Genomic DNA, 19,398 nt, shown 5'->3' on the forward strand with positions numbered 1-19,398 from the left:
GTGAGGCTCAGACATGACCGTGTTCTGTCCAGTGAGGCTCAGACATGACCGTGTTCTGTCCGGTGAGGCTCAGACATGACCGTATTCTGTCTGGTGAGGCCCAGACATGACTGTGTTCTGTCCGGTGAGGCCCAGACATGACCGTGTTCTGTCCGGTGAGGCCCAGACATGACCGTGTTCTGTCCGGTGAGGCTCAGACATGACCGTGTTCTGTCCGGTGAGGCCCAGACATGACCGTGTTCTGTCCAGTGAGGCTCAGACATGACCGTTTTCTGTCCAGTGAGGCCCAGACATGACCGTGTTCTGTCCAGTGAGGCTCATACATGATCGTGTTCTGTCCAGTGAGGCCCAGACATGACCGTGTTCTGTCCAGTGAGGCTCAGACATGCCTGTGTACTGTGCGGTGAGGCCCAGACATGACCGTGTTCTGTCCGGTGAGGCTCAGACATGACCGTATTCTGTCCAATGAGGCCCAGACATGATAGTTTTCTGTCCGGTGAGGCTCATATATGACCGTGTTCTGTCCGGTGAGGCCCAGACATGACCGTGTTCTGTATAGTGAGGCCCAGACATGATCGTATACTGACCGGTGAGGCTCAGACATGACCGTGTTCTGTCCGGTGAGGCTCAGACATGACCGTGTTCTGTCCAATGAGGCCCAGACATGATAGTTTTCTGTCCGGTGAGGCCCAGACATGACCGTTTTCTGTCAGGTGAGGCCCAGACATGACCGTGTACTGTCCGATGAGGCTCAGACATGACCGTGTTCTGTCCGATGAGGCCCAGTCATGACCATGTTCTGTCCGGTGATGCTCAGACATGACCGTGTTCTGTCCAATGAGGCCCAGACATGATAGTTTTCTGTCTGGTGAGGCCCAGACATGACCGTGTCCTGCCCTGTGAGGCCCAGACATGACCGTGTTCTGTGCCGTGAGTCCTAGCCATGACCGTGTTCTGTCCGGTGAGGCCCAGACATGACCGTGTTCTGTCCGGAAAGGCTCAGACATGACCGTGTTCTGTCCAGTGAGGCCCAGACATGACCGTGTTCTGTCCAGTGAGGCTCAGACATGACTGTGTTCTGTCCAGTGAGGCCCAGACATGACCGTGTTCTGTCCAGTGAGGCTCAGACATGACCGTATTCTGTCCGGTGAGGCCCAGACATGACTGTGTTCTGTCTGGTGAGGCCCAGACATGACTGTGTTCTGTCCAGTGAGGCCCAGACATGACCGTGTTCTGTCCGGTGAGGCCCAAACATGACCGTGTTCTGTCCGGTAAGGCTCAGACATAGTTACATAGTTACATAGTTAGTACGGTCGAAAAAAGACATATGTCCATCAAGTTCAACCAGGGAATTAAGGGGTAGGGGTGTGGCATGACCGTGTTCTTTCCGGTGAGGCCCAGACATGACCTTGTTCTGTCCTGTGAGGCCCAGACATGACTGTGTTCTGTACGGTGAGGCCCAGACATGACCGTGTTCTGTCCGGTGAGGCTCAGACATGACCGTGTTCTGTCCGGTGAGGCTCAGACATGACCGTGTTCTGTCCGGTGAGGCTCAGACATGACCGTGTTCTGTCCAATGAGGCCCAGACATGATAGTTTTTTGTCCGGTGAGGCCCATACATGACCGTGTTCTGTCCTTTGAGGCCCAGACATGACCGTGTTCTGTGCCATGAGTCCCAGACATGACCGTGTTCTATCCGATGAGGCCCAGACATGATCGTGTTCTGTCCGGTGAGGCCTCAGTGGATAGACATTGAGAAGCCCTGATTTAGTAATGCTATGTAGGTGATTATATCAAATCCTCAGACCCAGAAACTATTAAGAGTAGTTCTCTGAAATGGGTTTTACTCAGAATTTAGTAAAAATGTCTGGTTTGTCTGGGCAAATCAGTACAGGAGCAGGACTACTATCAAAAACAGGAGTCCCTGCTCCTGTACACTGAGTGGAAATGCACACACTCAAATGGGTCACCTGAAAGAAAGCAGCACTGCAGTATACTTCACCTCTAACACCCTCTGTATTTCCAAGGCTGGATGCTCAGCGCCTGACCCAACAAATGTCACTTAAAGGAGTAGCCCAGTGGTGACTCAGTGGTGAACAACTTATCCCCTATCTTAAGGATAGGGGATAAGTTGCAGATCGCGGGGGGTCCGACCGCTGGGGCCCCCTGCAATCTCCTGTACGGAGCCCCGACAGCTAGCGGGAAGGGGGCGTGTCGACCTCCGCACGAGGCGGCGGCCGACACGCCCCCTCAATACAACTCTATGGCAGAGCCGAAGCGCTGCCTTCGGCAATCTCCGGCTCTGCCATTGAGATGTATTGAGGGGGCGTGTCGGCCGCCGCTTCGTGCGGGGTCGACACCCGCTATCTGGCCGGTGAGGCGGGGCCCCGTACAGAGAGATCGCAGGGGGCCCCAGCGGTCGGACCCCCTGCGATCTCAAACGTATCCCCTATCCTTAGGATAGGGGATACGTTTTTCACCACTGGACTACCCCTTTAAATAGTAAGACATAGAGTATACAGGAGCAGGGACTCCTGTCTGTTCATAGAAGTCACAGGGTGTCTGCTTCTGAACAAGTCAGCCACTGAATACAAACCAAATCCTGATCCTACCTCTGTGTACTCGACCCTATATTAATTTAGTGAGATTCCTATATTTATATTTGTATCCTGACCAGAACTCACTGCTCATATTCTTATTACTCTCTGTTTATCACTTTCTAGAGTGATTTTGATGCGTTATCTGAACATGAAATCATAACGCTCTGGGTAAGTCTGACAAAATTACAAACATTTCAAATGGGTGCAGAAGTGCTGTGTGTATATGTACTGTGTGTGCAGTAGTGATGTGTGTATATGTACAGTGTGTGCAGCAGTGCTGTGTGTATATGTACTGTGTGTGCAGCAGTGCTGTGTGTATATGTATTGTGTGTGCAGCAGTGCTGTGTGTATATGTATTGTGTGTGCAGCAGTGCTGTGTGTATATGTACTGTGTGTGCAGCAGTGCTGTGTGTATATGTATTGTGTGTGCAGCAGTGCTGTGTGTATATGTATTGTGTGTGCAGCAGTGCTGTGTGTATATGTATTGTGTGTTTAGCAGCACTGTGTGTATATGTACTGTGTGTGCAGCAGTGCTGTGTGTATATGTACTGTGTGTGCAGCAGTGCTGTGTGTACATAGTGTGTGTGCAGCAGTGTTGTTTGTATGTTTACTGTGTGTGTATGTGTACTGTGTTTGCAGCAGTGCTGTGTGTATATGTACTGTGTGTGCAGCAGCAATGTGTGTATATGTATTGTGTGTATAGCAGTGCTGTGTGTATATGTACTGTGTGTGCAGCAGTGCTGTGTGTATATGTACTGTGTATAGCAGTGCTGTGTGTATATGTATTGTGTGTGTAGCAGCACTGTGTGTATATGTACTGTGTGTGCAGCAGTGCTGTGTGTATATGCACTGTGTGTATAGCAGTGTTGTGTGTATATGTACTGTTTGTGCAGCAGTGTTGTGTGTATATGTACTGTGTGTGCAGCAGTGCTGTGTGTATATGTACTGTGTGTGCAGCAGCATTGTGTGTATATGTACTGTGTGTGCAGCAATGCTGTGTGTATATGTACTGTGTGTGCAGCAATGCTGTGTGTATATGTACTATGCGTGCTGCAGTGCTGTGTGTATATGTACTGTGTGTGCAGCAGTGCTGTGTGTATATGTACTGTGTGTGCAGCAGCATTGTGTGTATATGTACTGTGTGTGCAGCAATGCTGTGTGTATATGTACTGTGTGTGCAGCAGTGTTGTGTGTATATGTACTGTGTGCGCAGCAGTGCTGTGTGTATATGTACTGGGTGTATAGCAGTGTGTGCTGCAGTGCTATGTGGAAACATACTGTGTGTGCAGCAGTGCTGTTTGTATACATACTGTGTTTGCACCTATTGTTTGTGCACCAGTGTGTGCTGCAGTACTGTGTGTATATGCACTTTGTTTGCAGAAGTGCTGTGTGTATGTGTACTGTGTGTGCTGCAGTGCTGGGTGTATATGTACTGTGTGTGCAGCAGTGTTGTGTGTACATATACTGGGTGTGCAGCAGCATTGTGTGTATATGTACTGTGTGTGCAGCAGTGCTGTGTGTGTATGTTTACTGTGTGTTCAGCAGTGTTGTGTGTACATATACTGTGTGTGCAGCAGTGTTGTATGTATGTGTACTGTGTGTGCAGCAGTGATGTGTGTATATGTACAGTGTGTGCAGCAGTGCTGTGTGTATGTGTACTGTGTGTGCAGCAGTGCTATGTGTATACATACTGTGTGCACCCATTGTGTGTGAAGCAGTGCTGTGTGTATATGTACTGTGTGTGCAGCAGTGTTGTGTGTACATGTACTGTGTGTGCATCAGTGTTGTGTGTATGTGTACTGTGTGTGCAGCAGTGCTGTGTGTATACATACTGTGTGTGCACCCATTGTGTGTGAAGCAGTGATGTGTGTATATGTACTGTGTGTGCAGCAGTGTTGTGTGTATATGTACTGTGTGTATAGCAGTGTTGTGTGTATATGTACTGTGTGTGCAGCAGTGTTATGTGTGTATATGTACTGTGTGTATAGCAGTGTTGTGTGTATATGTACTGTGTGTATAGCAGTGCTGTGTGTATGTGTACTGTGTGTGCAGCAGTGCTGTGTGTAAACATACTGTGTGTGCACCTATTGTGTGTAGTAGTGCTGTGTGTATTTGTACTGTGTATGCAGCAGTGATGTGTGTATACATACTGTGTGTGCACCCATTGCATGTGCAGCAGTGCTGTGTGTATGTTTACTGTGTGTGCTGCAGTGCTGTGTGTATGTGTACTTTGTGTGCTGCAGTGCTGTGTGTACATATACTGTGTGTGCTGCAGTGCTGTGTGTACATATACTGTGTGTGCTGCAGTGCTGTGTGTACATATACTGTGTGTCCAGCAGTGTTGTGTGTATATGTACTGTGTGTCCAGCAGTGTTGTGTGTATATGTACTGTGTGTGCAGCAGTGCTGTGTGTATTTGTACTGTGTATGCAGCAGTGCTGTGTGTATACATACTGTGTGTGCACCCATTGCATGTGAAGCAGTGCTGTGTGTATGTGTACTGTGTGTGATGCAGTGCTGTGTGTACATATACTGTGTGTGCTGCAGTGCTGTGTGTATATATACTGTATGTGCATCAGAGTGTTGTTTGCATCTAGTGTGCCTTGCTGTGTATGTATGTGTGGGCTTCATGTAAAGATGTGTCCTTTCTTAACATACAGTGACCCCCCGACCTACGATGGCCCGACATATGATCAAATCGACATACGATGCTTTTTTTTATGTCGGGGCCGTCGCAGTAAGTGCTATCCAGCAGCACAAAATGCTTAAGCTGCTGCCGGATAGCAGCTTAATGTTCCCCGTGTGGTGCTGTAAGTATTACTTTACCCCTCCACGATGCTCCGGGGTGCCCTCCGGGTCCAGCGCTGGCCTTCCGGTGTCTTCTCGGCCCTCTGCGATGACATCAATACGCTGCTGCGCATGTCATCCAATAGGAATGGCGTACGCAGCGGCGTAATGACGTTGCTACGCAGGCCCAGTAAGGCCTTGCGGAAGACAGCGGAGGACCGGAGAAGACAGCGGAGGAGCGGAGAAGACAGCGGAGAAGACAGCGGAGGAGCGGAGAAGACAGCGGAGGACTGGAGAAGACAGCGGAGGACCGGAGAAGACCAGGAGAGCCCAGCGGAGGCCCGGGGTCACCATCGGGAGCGGCGGGGACAGGTGAGTACAGCTTCCTATACTTTACATTGCACAAATCCCTCAACATACGATGGATTCGACAAACGATGGCTCGTTTGGAACGAATTACCATCGTATGTTGAGGGACCACTGTATTTCTCTAAACTGAATACATTTGGTGATGCATGATGGGAGATTACCAGCCTTTTACTACACTTGAGGTCATCATGCCAGCAGTTTATGATCCATGGGGGTCAAGCTCTGGAAGCCCTGTAATTTCTGAGAATTAAGGGGACACAGGTCACAGGGGACATAATGCTGCCCCATCTTGGATCTACATTCAGGATTTGTTACACATTAGTCCAATTTTACATTTCTAGTGCCACAGGGTGGTAGTTCTACTGTAAGCCAATGTACATAGATGATATCTGAATTTTGTATGTGTTAAAGGGGTATTCCTGGATTTTGTTTTGTGTGTAGTTCATAATATAGTGTCTGTTCCTGTGTTTCATGCTGGTCTCGCAATTCTTCTGTGATCTTTGTCCAGATGTTTATTTTTAGCAGCATACAATATGAGTGCTGTCTTAGGTTTCCCAGATTGCAGTGTGGCCCCAGACATTACATCACTAGTCAGGTGTTCAGAGGGAGCATGTCTGTGCTTCAATGGGTGGAGCGACTGCTGGGTGGGAGGCAGATCATTCTTCAGGGAATTGTATTTGTGCAACAGCTTGAAGCCCCCAGGTCAGAAAACACTGGTCTTTTGCATGCAAAGGATCACAAGTGTGTTTCAATGGGTGGAGTGACTGATGTGTGGGAGGGAGAAAAGTGACCTCACACTTAAAAACAAGGAATCATGGAGCTTGCAGTCTCAGGGAACAAACTCCAACAGGAAATAGCCATTTCACAAAAAGCCATTTAGCTCCAATACAAGTGCAGCTCCTTCCTAAGCATGTCCATTACTGTCTGGCAGGTAAGTATTTAAATCACCCTGTGGTGGAGAACCCCTTTAAGTTGGCACAAATATTTTGTCTGTTTATAAATTATTGAATATTTCATATACTACAGGATTAATCAGTATAAAAAAGAAATGTAATCAGGAATCATTCATATAAATAATTGTCCTAAACGGAATGTAAATACTGCTGGGAGTGTCTGACTATTACCTGTAATATGTGACTGTATTAACAGGACGGAATATGTTGTTTTTGTTTTGTTTTACATTAGAGTGATTTGGATTGTTTGGGAGATGATGCCCTTCACACCGGTGATGCAATGGTAAGAAATCATCTCATCCATAATGTGTATCCATAGGATAGAACCTGATCTACCTTCACTATAAGTTTTCTTACTATCCTCACAACAGTTTTTTAACAGTTTTTAAAACATCAATAGATGTTTATACTTGAACAATTTTATTTTGGATTCTTCAGAAAACATAATAATACATCCAAGTCAGCTGAGGGTAGTAGTCCCTCTGGAAAAGTATAGATAAAGAAGGGAACAGAGCACTCACCATCCGAGACATGCAGAGGGAGTGGGGAGGCGGGGAGCGTTTCGTGGAATGTCCAGACTCTAGATATTAAAAGTATATTCCGCTGCTTGACATCACAAGGGGGTGTGACCGTGACATCACGAACCCCCGACGCCGGCTCTAAGCGTTCGTAACATTTTGTTCCAGACGCTGAGTAACAGAGTTTCCCTTTAAGTTCACTGTAGCACAAGGTTGCAAAGTTACAGTACTTCAGGGGGATGGAATTTGGTCACAATTTCCCTTTAAGAGGTTTTGGTAGCAATTATACTGATTTAGAATCTCTAGTGTTGATGTACAGATATATTTGGAATAATTCATGTCTCATTGTGGATGGACTACACATGTTGGTTCGTTGTAGTGAAAATACTTGAAGACTTTATGCATGATACCCTATCGAAGGGACGCAATCAGTCTGGCTGGAAGTCCACAAAAAAAAATAAAAAAATTAGTGTGGGCCGAAGGGTCCTTGCTCAGTTGGTTCTCCGCTTCTGACAAGTAGCTCCTCCTCCTCCTCAGAGCAGCAAACTGAATTATTGGGGATGGATGCCCCCCCTTTCCTTATGGACTAGAGACCGTCTTGGGTGAAAATCTCCAGAATGCTGCAAGATGCTGTGATTAATGGGATCCTGGCCCAGATCTGCCTTTGGTTAGAAGTAACTAGAACTGGAATTGGTTTGGTTAAAAACTGGTCACTGAGTAGGCCTAAACCATTTCATAAGGTCTAGCAGGACAGTCCCTGAGTGAATTAGACTTTCTTACTCCTTTCCTGGTCCAGCCAAGACTAGTTAGTTTGTTCCAGGTCTGGGGAGAAAAGGTTGGACTAAGGTTTGCCGAGATTGATTCTTCCGAGATGGAAAGACTTCTGCCACCGAACAATCCTGAAATAGCAGAGCAACATACAATATAACAGATACACATGGTAAACTCAAGATGCCCAGTTACACACTTAAAATCTTACGGTCTTTCCCTCTGAGTTGCCACTGGTAGTACTACCAAGTTGAGAAAGAGTTCCAGTGGTGAGGGATGGATAAAAAATGAACGTTATCTGTACAGGCGCTCCTGGTGGGTTATGTAAAAGTAACCGAAATGCACGGACATAAAATAAAGATACGCAATTAAAGCAGTGTTGCTCTTCGTCAGGCCCACTGCTCAAAATGTGTTGTCCGTGCTGTTTAAATAAATCATATTTTTTGTTTTATGTCCTTGCATTTCGGTTACTTTACATAACCCGCCGGGAGCGCCTGTACGTGTAACGTTCATTTTTTATCCATCCCTCACCACTGGAACTCTTCCTTGACTTGGAAGTGCTACCAGTGGCAACTCGGATGGAAAGACCGGACGATTTTACGCCTGACCCGACTTTCCTTGAGGAATCTGCGATGGAACGCTCCGACCTGAACCCAGTGGATCTGTCGGCACACCACTGGTTGTGCCAATGCGCAAAACTGTGTTGTGCTCTGAGCGCAACACAACCAGGTGCGCAGCCCCAGAGCTGTGTTCATTTTTTTAATGCATTGTTAATAGAAGTAACGGTACATTTAGCGCTTTTTCTTTTTGTGTCTTTCCCTATACCACATTACAGTTACACACTTAGAAATTTGGGGAGAGATTCCTCAGCCACCCAACAACTCATAATGATTCTGTACTTCGGACATAGGGGCAATGTGGGAAAAGAAAAACAGTTCTTAACCATCTAACATAACTTGTGTATTACAGGAAAACCTACTAAAAAAAGTAGCTGGGGAAGAATTTAAGAAAGCTCTAAGATCCATAGTTGACGAACTTAAGGTAAAACAATTTTACATCTTTCAATTTCATTTTATTGGGGAAATAGGTATTAAATGATAACACAGATCTGGGGATGATACAGGGCCAAACATATAAACATAGTAATAAAAACAATAATACAGCGCTATGTAGCCAAACAACATGGTGGTCAAGTGTCTTTCTTTTAACAGATTGGGTGAGCACAAACCTGCATATTTTCTCTTTTTCCTTTGTTTATAGGGGTACTTTGCCCATAGATATCGTATCCCCTATTCAATGTTATAGCAGGCTGGCATTATTTAGGCTGAAGAGAACAAAACTAAATTGCCCCCCCCCCCCCCAATATTGTCTGCTACTGTTTGCTTTGTATCTGGTAGGTTAAAGGGGTACTCCAGCGTTAAGGCATCTTATCCCCTATCCAAAGGATAGGGGATAAGGTGCCTGATCGCGGGGGTCCTGCCGCTGGGAACCCCCATGATCTTTCGCGCAGCACCCTGTTACCATCAGCCCCCGAAGCATGATCGCTCCAGGTCTGATGACTGCCGATCACGGGGCCTGAGTATTGTGACATTACGGCTCTGCCCCAGTGTGACATCACACTCCACCCCCTCAATGCAAGCCTATAGGAGGGAGCGTGATACGCCCCCTCCCATAGGCTTGCATTGAGGGGGGTGGAGCCATGACATCACAATACTCAGGCCTCGTGATCGGCAGTCATCAGACTCGGAGCAACTGATGCCACAAATGATGAAAAGTTGTCATTAGTTGTATTGCTTCCATTGGTTTTGCACAGCGGACAGGCAAATGCAGCAAGCAGATTTCCCCTATCCGGTGCCATCCGGCATGTCCAACCATCAGGCATCAAAATTGAGAGGCTGGATGATTGTGAACTGTCCAATTCAAATGAATGGGATCAGTTCTAGCATCAGTTTCCTTCCAGTGCCCGCTGGAAGGAAACTGTGCTGGAGGCCTGAAATATGTGAACCCAGCCTAACTGGGCCAGACCTAGGCAAAGTGCTCTGTGCTGATCGCTCAATCCAAGAATGAGGAAAGAGCGGAATCCACCGAAACATCAGGTCAAAGCAATCAGAACTAAGAGATTGTTGCCGAGCAATTGTTCTTGTGTATAGAACACATAAGAGGATGAAATAGTGGGTGAATGTTGGCTATATATCCACAGGGGGTAAGTAGTTTATACTGGAAGGTGTTGGGTAGGTGATGAACAGAGTTCATTAAAGGACAACTGCAGCGGCATTACACTTATCCCCTATCCACACGATAGGGGATATGTGTTTGATCGCGGGGGGTCCGACCGCTGGGACCCCAACGATCTCCCTAACGGGGCGCCGCCATAAGCGCTCATGGACCTAGAATGCTGCCTCTCCGCCTCTCCCATAGAGATGTATGGTGGAGGCGTGCCGGCCGCAACGTCATGCTGCGGCTGGCACGCCCCCTGCACGGGAGAGCCGCGGCTCCGTACAGGAGATCGCCGGGGGCCCCAGCGTTTGTACCCCCCGCGATCAAACACTTATCTCCTATCTTGAGCATAGGGGATAGGTGTTTGTAATGCTGCGGATGTCCTTTAAGCCAAGTGTAGATGAGACAGATTCTTCAGGACCACCATTATATTTATCCCATACAGCACACAGCAAATAGGATGTCAATCAAATGCAGTGGGAGAAGGCGATCACCAATAGGGGATGATAATGCTTGACACTTGACTGGCATCTTCTTGTGAGCACTTGATGTCCTGTGGGCACTTGATATGACTGACTCCGCCCTTTGGGCACTTGATTTTCATTTGCATGTAAGCAAAAAAAAAAAAAAAGATTTCTTGGCTCACAAGCAGAAGTTTATAAATCTAAAGATTTGTCCATGAAGGTGCTGGAAATTGTAGTTTTGCAACAACTTAAAAGGGTACTCTGCTGCTAGACATCTTATCCCCTATCCAAAGTATGGGGGATAAGATCACTGATCACGGGGGTCCTGATGCTGGGGCCCCCCGCAATCTCCTGCAGCACCCGGCAGTGGTTGTTAAAGCACGAACACGCCCCCTTGTGACATCATGACACGCCGCCTTTGATGCATGTCTATTGGAGTGAGCGTGACGACAGACACACACCCTGCCATAGACATGAATAGAGGGGGTGTGGCATGACGTCACAAGGGGGCGTGGTCGTGACATCACAATCACAGCCTCTGGCTCTGAGCATTCTGAACCAAATGTTTGGAACACTGGAGCTCTGGAGTAGCCCTTTAAGAGCAGTCGGTAGGAGAACACTACTTTAGAGAATGAACACATTTCCAGGGATGATTGGCACCCGACAATTCTCCAGATCTACAAGGGTCCAGCAGTCAGAGCTAAGACTGACAATGTCACGTTCGGGGTTAGGAACAGTGCAAACTGAATCTTGCCCCAACCACTGTTCTTACCAACCTGGACAAATTACTCTAAACTGCGGCCGCCAACTGGCTGACGGTCCCTTCACCGTTTTAAGTGCAGGGTTTGTCAGAGTAGTCAGACATCCCAGTTCGGCAACACGTGCAAAGCAGTACCAAATGAGCAATGAGGGGTTAATCAGAAAAGAGGTCAGAAGTCAGAAACCAAGAGAGCAATGCAGTACAAAATCCAAAACCAGGGCATACAATAGGTAAATCCTTGATAGCATTACAGTACAAAATCAGCACACTGGAGAATGGTCAAGGCACAGGCAAAGATAAGGCCATGGGCAGACAATAAGGTACAGGATAGCAAAAGAAAAGTCAGGTAAAGCACAAGTCAGATCCACAGAAGCAAAACAGGAAGGTAAACCCTGGTGAGGGTAGAAGCTACAATCATAAGCATAGTCTGGAGGTAATGCAGGATTTAAATGTCCCAACTCCAGGCACATCTCTCATCTGATAGGCTGCTTGGGAAGCATCATCACATGACAAATGGTCCAGCTTATTGCAAGACCATTGCCATGGCGACCCAAGACACCACTGAATGCCAGAGGAGGCGGAAACAGCGCTGGAGCCTCAACAGGGGAGTTTGTTACAGTGTCTCATCAGGTCTCGTCTTACTGATCCTTCTCCTTGTGCCGAGAGCAGGAAGAAAATTTTCATTCCCAGCCAACACCAATGGGTTAATCCCTCATAATCCACCTGTGCCCGGATATTTCTGTAACATAGAACTTATTCCAGAGGAATATTGTAGAGTAAATATCTGTAAGATTCTCAATAACTGCATATAGGAAACCACAATAAGGATAATAATAGGATATTATATGGGGCTGAGGAATAGATCATGTGACCCAATTATCTGATTATTTTATTACAGAAACTTCTTCTAACATCGGACATTATACAAAAACTTTCATGTGATGTGGTAAGTGATGAATATTTATTCTAGGACACCGTATATCAGTGGCGTTGCTAGGGTTGGTGTCACCCAGTGCGGTAGAAAATGGTGTCACCCCCATACCTCCCCCCTCCCCCCAGTAAGTTTTTAGCCTGTTGTGACAGACACCACTGTTGTAGCGCATTGTGAGAAATTCCAGTATAATTATCAGATATACCAGTTGCCACAGAATAGGAAAGTGTTAAAGAAGTTTTCACCATTTAAATATACACCTCCCAGAATTACTTAAAGGGGTACTCCACTGGAAAACATTTACTTTTATATCAACTGGTGCCAGAAAGTTAAACAGATTTTTAAATTACTTCTATTTAAAATCTTAATACTTACAGTACTTATAAGCTGGTGTATGCTCCACAGGAAGTTGTGTAGTTCTTTCCAATCTGACCACAGTGCTATTTGCTGACACCTCTGTCCATATCAGGAACTGTCCAGAGCAGGATAGGTTTGCTATGGGGATTTGCTCCTACTATGGACAGTTCTTGACATGGACAGAGGTGTCAGCACAGAGCACTGTGGTAAGACAGAAAAGAAATTAAAAAAGAAAATAACTTTCTGTGAATCGCTTATACAGCAGCTAATAAGTACTGGAAGGATTAAGATTTTTAAATAGAAGTAATTTACAAATCTGTTTAACTTAGTAGCACCAGTTGATTAAAAAAAAATGTTTTCCAGTAGAGTAACCCTTTGAGCAGTGGTGAGGTTATGCTGGGAGTTGTAGTTTCACTGACCATAACTGTAGAACTGACAAGCGACTACAGCTCTGATAGGACATAGTGAGGAGAATGTACAATGATATCAGTGATTACAGGTGACGTCTTCTCTATAGTGAGGAGAATACACAATGATATCAGTGACTACAGGTGACGTCTTCTCTATAGTGAGGAGAATACACAATGATATCAGTGACTACAGGTGATGTCTTCTCTATAGTGAGGAGAATACACAATGATATCAGTGACTACAGGTAACATCTTCTCTATAGTGAGGAGAATACACAATGATATCAGTGACTACAGGTGACGTCTTCTCTATAGTGAGGAGAATACACAATGATATCAGTGACTACAGGTAACGTCTTCTCTATAGTGAGGAGAATACACAATGATATCAGTGACTACAGGTGACGTCTTCTCTATAGTGAGGAGAATACACAATGATATCAGTGACTACAGGTGACGTCTTCTCTATAGTGAGGAGAATACACAATGATATCAGTGACTACAGGTGACGTCTTCTCTATAGTGAGGAGAATACACAATGATATCAGTGACTACAGGTGACGTCTTCTCTATTGTGAGGAGAATACACAATGATATCAGTGACTACAGGTGACGTCTTCTCTATAGTGAGGAGAATACACAATGATATCAGTGACGTCTTCTCTATAGTGAGGGGAATACACAATGATATCAGTGACTACAGGTGACGTCTTCTCTATAGTCTTCCCTTATCCAATTCAGATGGTACATACCGCCTGGTCCAGCTAAAACTTCTGTCTGTAGAATGTGACTCACAGACGTCTCCTCACTATGTCAGCGCATTCTCATCCTCTATATGAAAACAAGTATTATTATAAACCTGCCAGACACTATATCCTCTAAATATAATACTACAATACACTATACTCTTTGATTATAAACCTTCCATACACCGTACCCACTGAATATAATACTACCACACACTGTACATTCTGAATATAATACCATCACATACTGTACCCTCTGAATATCAATCTGCCACATACTGTACCCCTGAATATAATACTACCACACACTGTACCCTCTGAATATAATACCAACACATACTGTACCCTCTGAATATAATACCATCACATACTGTACCCTCTGAATATAAATCTGCCACATACTGTACCCCTGAATATAATACTATCACATACTGTACCCCTGAATATAATACTATCACATACTGTACCCCTGAATATAATACTATCACATACTGTACCCTCTGAATATAATACCAACACATACTGTACACTCTGAATATATTACTACCACCCACTGCGCCCTCTGAATATAATACTTAGAGATGAGCAAACTACAGTAAATTCAACTCGTCACAAACGTCTCGGCTCGGCAGTTGATGGCTTTTCCTGCATAAATTAGTTCAGCTTTCAGGTGCTCCCGTGGGCTGGAAAAGGTGGATATTGTCCTAGGAGACTCTTTCCTATGAATGTATCCACCTTTTCCAGCCCACCGGAGCACCTGAAGGCTGAACTAATTTACGCAGGATAAGTCATCAACTGCTGAGCCGAGAAGTTCGTGACGAATCGAATTTACTGTAAGTTCGCTCATCTCTAATAATACTACCACAAACTGCGCCCTCTGAATATAACGTTGCCATACAGTGCACCCTCTGAATATAATACCACAACCGCAGTAACACCCCTCAACATCCGTTAGCTGATGCTATTACCACGGGAGGGGGGTATTGGTGGTGTTGCTAGTGGATGATCGGGGTGCTACTACTGGGGGGGGGGGGGTGTTGCTGAAGGATGATGAGGGTGCTACTGGCCATCCCCCCTGGCAGTATCACCCCCATCATCCATCGGCAGGATCATCCTCCTGGCAGGAGCACCGCCATCATCCACCATCAGGATCTGCTGATGGAGATGCTGCTGCTGGGGGGGGGGGGGGGTAGTTGCTGGCGGATGATGAGGGTGCTACTGCCAGGGGGGGAGCATTAGGTAGGCAGCAGTTCCCCCACATTAGGTAGGTAGCAGTTTCCCCACTTTAGGTAGCAATTTTTCCCCACATTAGGCAGCATATATTCCCCACATTTGGTACCAGTTTCCCCACATTAGGTAGGTACCAGTTACCCCACATTAGGTAGCAATTTCCCCACATTAGGTAGCACAGATTCCCCACATTAGGTAGCAGTTTCCCCACATTCGGTAGGTACCAGTTACCCCACATAGGTAGCAATTTCCCCACATTAGGTAGCACAGATTCCCCACATAAGGTAGCAGTTTCCCCACATTCGGTAGCACAGACTCCCCACATTAGGTAGCATAGACTCCGCACCTTAGGTAGCATAGACTCCGCACATTAGGTAGCATAGACTCCGCACATTAGGTAGCATAGACTCCCCACATTAGGTAGCATAGACTCCCCACATTAGGTAGCATAGACTCCCCACATTATGTAGCATAGACTCCCCACATTAGGTGCATAGACTCCCCACATTAGGCCGCAGGTTCCCCACAATGCGTCAAAGTCTCCCCCCCCCCCACACACACACACACACACAAAAAAAAACACATACAACACAGAGAGACACACACACAAACACACAGTCAGAGAGATACACACTCACAGACACACACACAGAGTCACACACAGTCACACAAACACACAGTCACACACACACACACAAACATAGATAGAGACAGACACACACACTCACCCATCCAGCGCAGCGATCCTTCTCACCGGGCGCAATGCGAGTGACGTAACTGACGTCCCCCTGCGCGGCCATGCGGTGTGACGTCAGGCCGGCGCAGACGTGGGAGCGGAGGCCGGGCACAGTACTGGTGAAGGTGAGGGGGGGGGGCATGATGACGGACGGGCGCACTGAAAGGGGGGGGGGTTGCTAACGGACGGGCGCACCGCACACACAGCACAGGCGGGGGGGGGGGGTGCTGACGGATGGGAGGCCGGTCGGGCACATAGGGGGGTGTCAGTGTAGCTGGGGAGGGGGTGGGTGCTGCGGAGCGTCTTGGTGTCACCCCATTAGGTTGGTGTCACCCGGTGCGGGCCGCACCCCCCGCACCCGGGTCGCAACGCCACTGCGTATAGATCTCGGCACATTTCAGGGCTGATCTCTACAATGATTTATTTGCCGTCCCATAACATCACTAATAGATTTATTACAGATAAACCCGGGATCATCCAGGAAAGGAATAAATCCGGAATCTCTCTTTGTTCTGCCAGAGATAATCTGCAGCTGACACCAAAAGATTCACCTCCAAAGGATCGGGGATAAGATGTCTGATCGCGGGGGCCCACTCTTGGGACCCCCCTGCGATCTCCGTGCTGCACCCGCTTTCTATGGGGGGCTGCTTCTCCAGTCTCGGACACCTCTGTGTTTCTGTGACTGGATATGTGACATCACCCAACCCCCCTCGTGACGCCATGCCACGCCCCCTCTATTCATGTCTATGGGAGGGATAGACATGAATGTGGCGTGACATCACAAGAGGTCGTAGCGATCAGACATCTTATCCCCTATTCTTTGGCCGGAATACCCGTTATTTTTTGGTGATTTTCATTGACTTAGAGACCTGACCTGCATTTTCCTCTGAGGCGCTCTAGTGACTTATGGCCACTAGAGGTCACTGAAGAAACCCCCCGTCTAAGGCTGGATTCACATCACGTTTTTGCCATACTGTTTTCTATCCGTTTTTCTAAAGAAAACCGTTTGGCAAAAAAACGTATGGAACAGTATGGGAAAAAGTAAACCATATGCGTTTTTAAACTGTATACTGTTTTTAAAATTGCATACAGTTCCGTCCGTTTTTATAAAAAATAAATAAATAAATAAACATACGTTTTTGAAAATTTTGTCCATTTTTAATGGGAGGGGTCTGGGGTGGGGATGCAAATGCGCATGTGCAAAGTAAAAAACTGTATGCGGTTTCCTGTATGGAACAGTATACATGTGCGTTTCCCATTGACGTCCATGTTAAAAAAAACACATGCGGTTGCAGTACGGTTTATAAACTGGAGACAAAACCATGGTTGTATATATACATTATATATATATTTATATATATTAGAGATGAGCGAATCGAAGCTGACGAACCCAAATTCGTTCGTCAGTGCGTCCCCTGCGTCGTTGCTATGCACGGCGCGGCGCACTGACGTCATGCGCTGCGCCGTTCAGCGCATAGCAACGACGCCGGGGACGCACGCCGGAGGCCTGCAGCAGCGCGGACCCGACTCAGGTAATTATGCCACCGGGGATGGGGGGAGGCAACGGGGCAGCGGCGCCGGCAATGGGTGCCGCTGCCCCTTCTCTCCTCCTGGCTGTCGGCGCCGCTTCTCTCCCCCTGGCTATCGGCGCCGGCACCGATAGTCAGGGGGACAGAACGGGCAGCGGCGTCGATAGCCAGGGGGTGAGAAGGGCCGACAGCAGCGCTCTAGACCCCAGGAAAGGCAGGGGGAGAGAAGCGGGCAGCGACGGCCTCTCTCCCCCTGCCTTTCCTGGGGGTGTATCGGCGTATAACACGCACACAGACTTTAGGCTAAAAATTTTAGCCTAAAAAGTGCGTGATATACGCCGATAAATACGGTAATTTGTTAAGAAATCCCGGTATGGCTTACTCCACGAAATCTGGAAATGGGAACCATGGTGACCGACAACAGGAAGAACATTGTGTCCGCGCTGCAACAAGGAGGTGTGAAACATGCACCCTGCATGGCAAACGTGTTGAATTTGGTTGTCAAGCACTTCAAGTCTTCACCCCATTTGCAAGACATCCTGACAATGGCAAGGAAACTGTGCATGCACCTCAGCCACTCGTACACCGCCAAGCACACCCTCCTTGAGCTGCAGCGTCAGAACGGTATCCCACAACATAGTCTTATTTGTGATGTTGCCACACGTTGGAATTCCACCCTCCATATGTTGGACAGACTATACGAACAAAGAAAAGCCATCACCGATTTCTTGATACAAGCAGATAGGAGTACTCCCCTGTGTAACTTCAATGTGAACCAGTGGCAGCTCATACGTGACACCTGCCGTTTGCTGAGGCCCTTTGAGGAAGCCAGATTATTTGTAAGTCGCCTGGATTACGGCATGAACGACATAACTCCACTCCTACATTTCCTACAACAAATGATTGAAATGATGGCTGGTCGCGGCAATGGAGACGTTGCGCCTACATCTCAAGGCTACATGAGCCCTGTGGGGGCTGAACTGGAGGAGGAGGATGATGAGGGGCAGAGCAGAGCACAGTTTAGTTTGGATGAGATGGCCGGTGTTTCTAGTCATCGGACAGGAGAGGAGGAGCAGGAGCAGCCAGAGGAGCTGGAGGGTTATGAGGAATGCGAGACAGAGGACCCAGACACACCGTGGCAGTATGCAGTGGCGATGGAGGCAGGTATTCCCTCCGAGTCACTGGTGCAAATGGCACAATGCATGCTGAGTTGCTTGCTTAGTGACCCCCGAATCGTCAAAATTAGTCAGCGGGATGATTTCTGGCTCTCCACCTTATTGGACCCTCGCTACTGTCCCAGAATGGGGGCCTTTTTTACACCCACTGAGAGGGAGGACAAACTGACCTATTACAGAGAGATCCTACGTAGTCAGTTAGCCGATGCCTATTGTCAAAATGGTCCATCCACTCGCAGGTCTGACTCGGGGGTCCCTCTGCGCTTACCTTTCACTGCCATGGCTGCTGGGGAAGGGTGGGGTGGCAGGAGCAGTACCAGCTTAATCATCAGCAGCCTGAGTCTACAGTCGCTGATGAGTAGCTTTCTTCACCCGCATAGTGAAGCAACTCATCAGCAGCAGGTAGACATGGAGCAGGACCTGAACCAGCAGGTGGTGGCATACCTTGACATGGCCATGCCAACAAACATTGAAGATCCGCTGGACTTCTGGGCAGCCAAACTTGATTTATGGCAGCAACTAGCAGAGTTTGCCCTGGAAAAGCTGTCCTGCCCGGCCAGTAGTGTGCCACCAGAGCGGGCGTTTATTGTGGCCGGGGCCATAGTCACCCCAAGGCGAACTCGTCTGTCCACGAAAAATTTGGAGAGACTGACGTTTGTCAAGATGAATCAGGGATGGATCAGCCAGGATTTCCAGCCACCAATTGATGTCTCAGAGTAGATTGACCATGCTCCTACACCAACATTTCCCAATTATGGTTATGAAACCCTCTTGGGTTATCAATTAGGGCTATGAAACCCTCTTGGGTACTTCGAATGCCTGCTCCTGACTCATCCTGTGTCTTTCAG

At 47.4% G+C, this 19,398-nt stretch overlaps 1 protein-coding gene across 1 annotated transcript in view; it reads left to right on the forward strand.

The window, feature by feature from the left end:
* Positions 1–19,398, forward strand: part of LOC130281804 (uncharacterized) — a 76,265-nt gene that overhangs the window by 37,093 nt on the left and 19,774 nt on the right. Inside the window, exons 10-13 of the mRNA XM_056529435.1 lie at positions 2,725–2,769; positions 6,942–6,992; positions 8,965–9,036; positions 12,335–12,382. Coding sequence (XP_056385410.1) covers positions 2,725–2,769; positions 6,942–6,992; positions 8,965–9,036; positions 12,335–12,382 — 216 coding nt within the window. The remainder of the gene's footprint in view (positions 1–2,724; positions 2,770–6,941; positions 6,993–8,964; positions 9,037–12,334; positions 12,383–19,398) is intronic.

Source organism: Hyla sarda, chromosome 7 (genome assembly GCF_029499605.1).
Source record: "Hyla sarda isolate aHylSar1 chromosome 7, aHylSar1.hap1, whole genome shotgun sequence".
In the NCBI taxonomy this organism is placed as follows: domain Eukaryota; kingdom Metazoa; phylum Chordata; class Amphibia; order Anura; family Hylidae; genus Hyla; species Hyla sarda.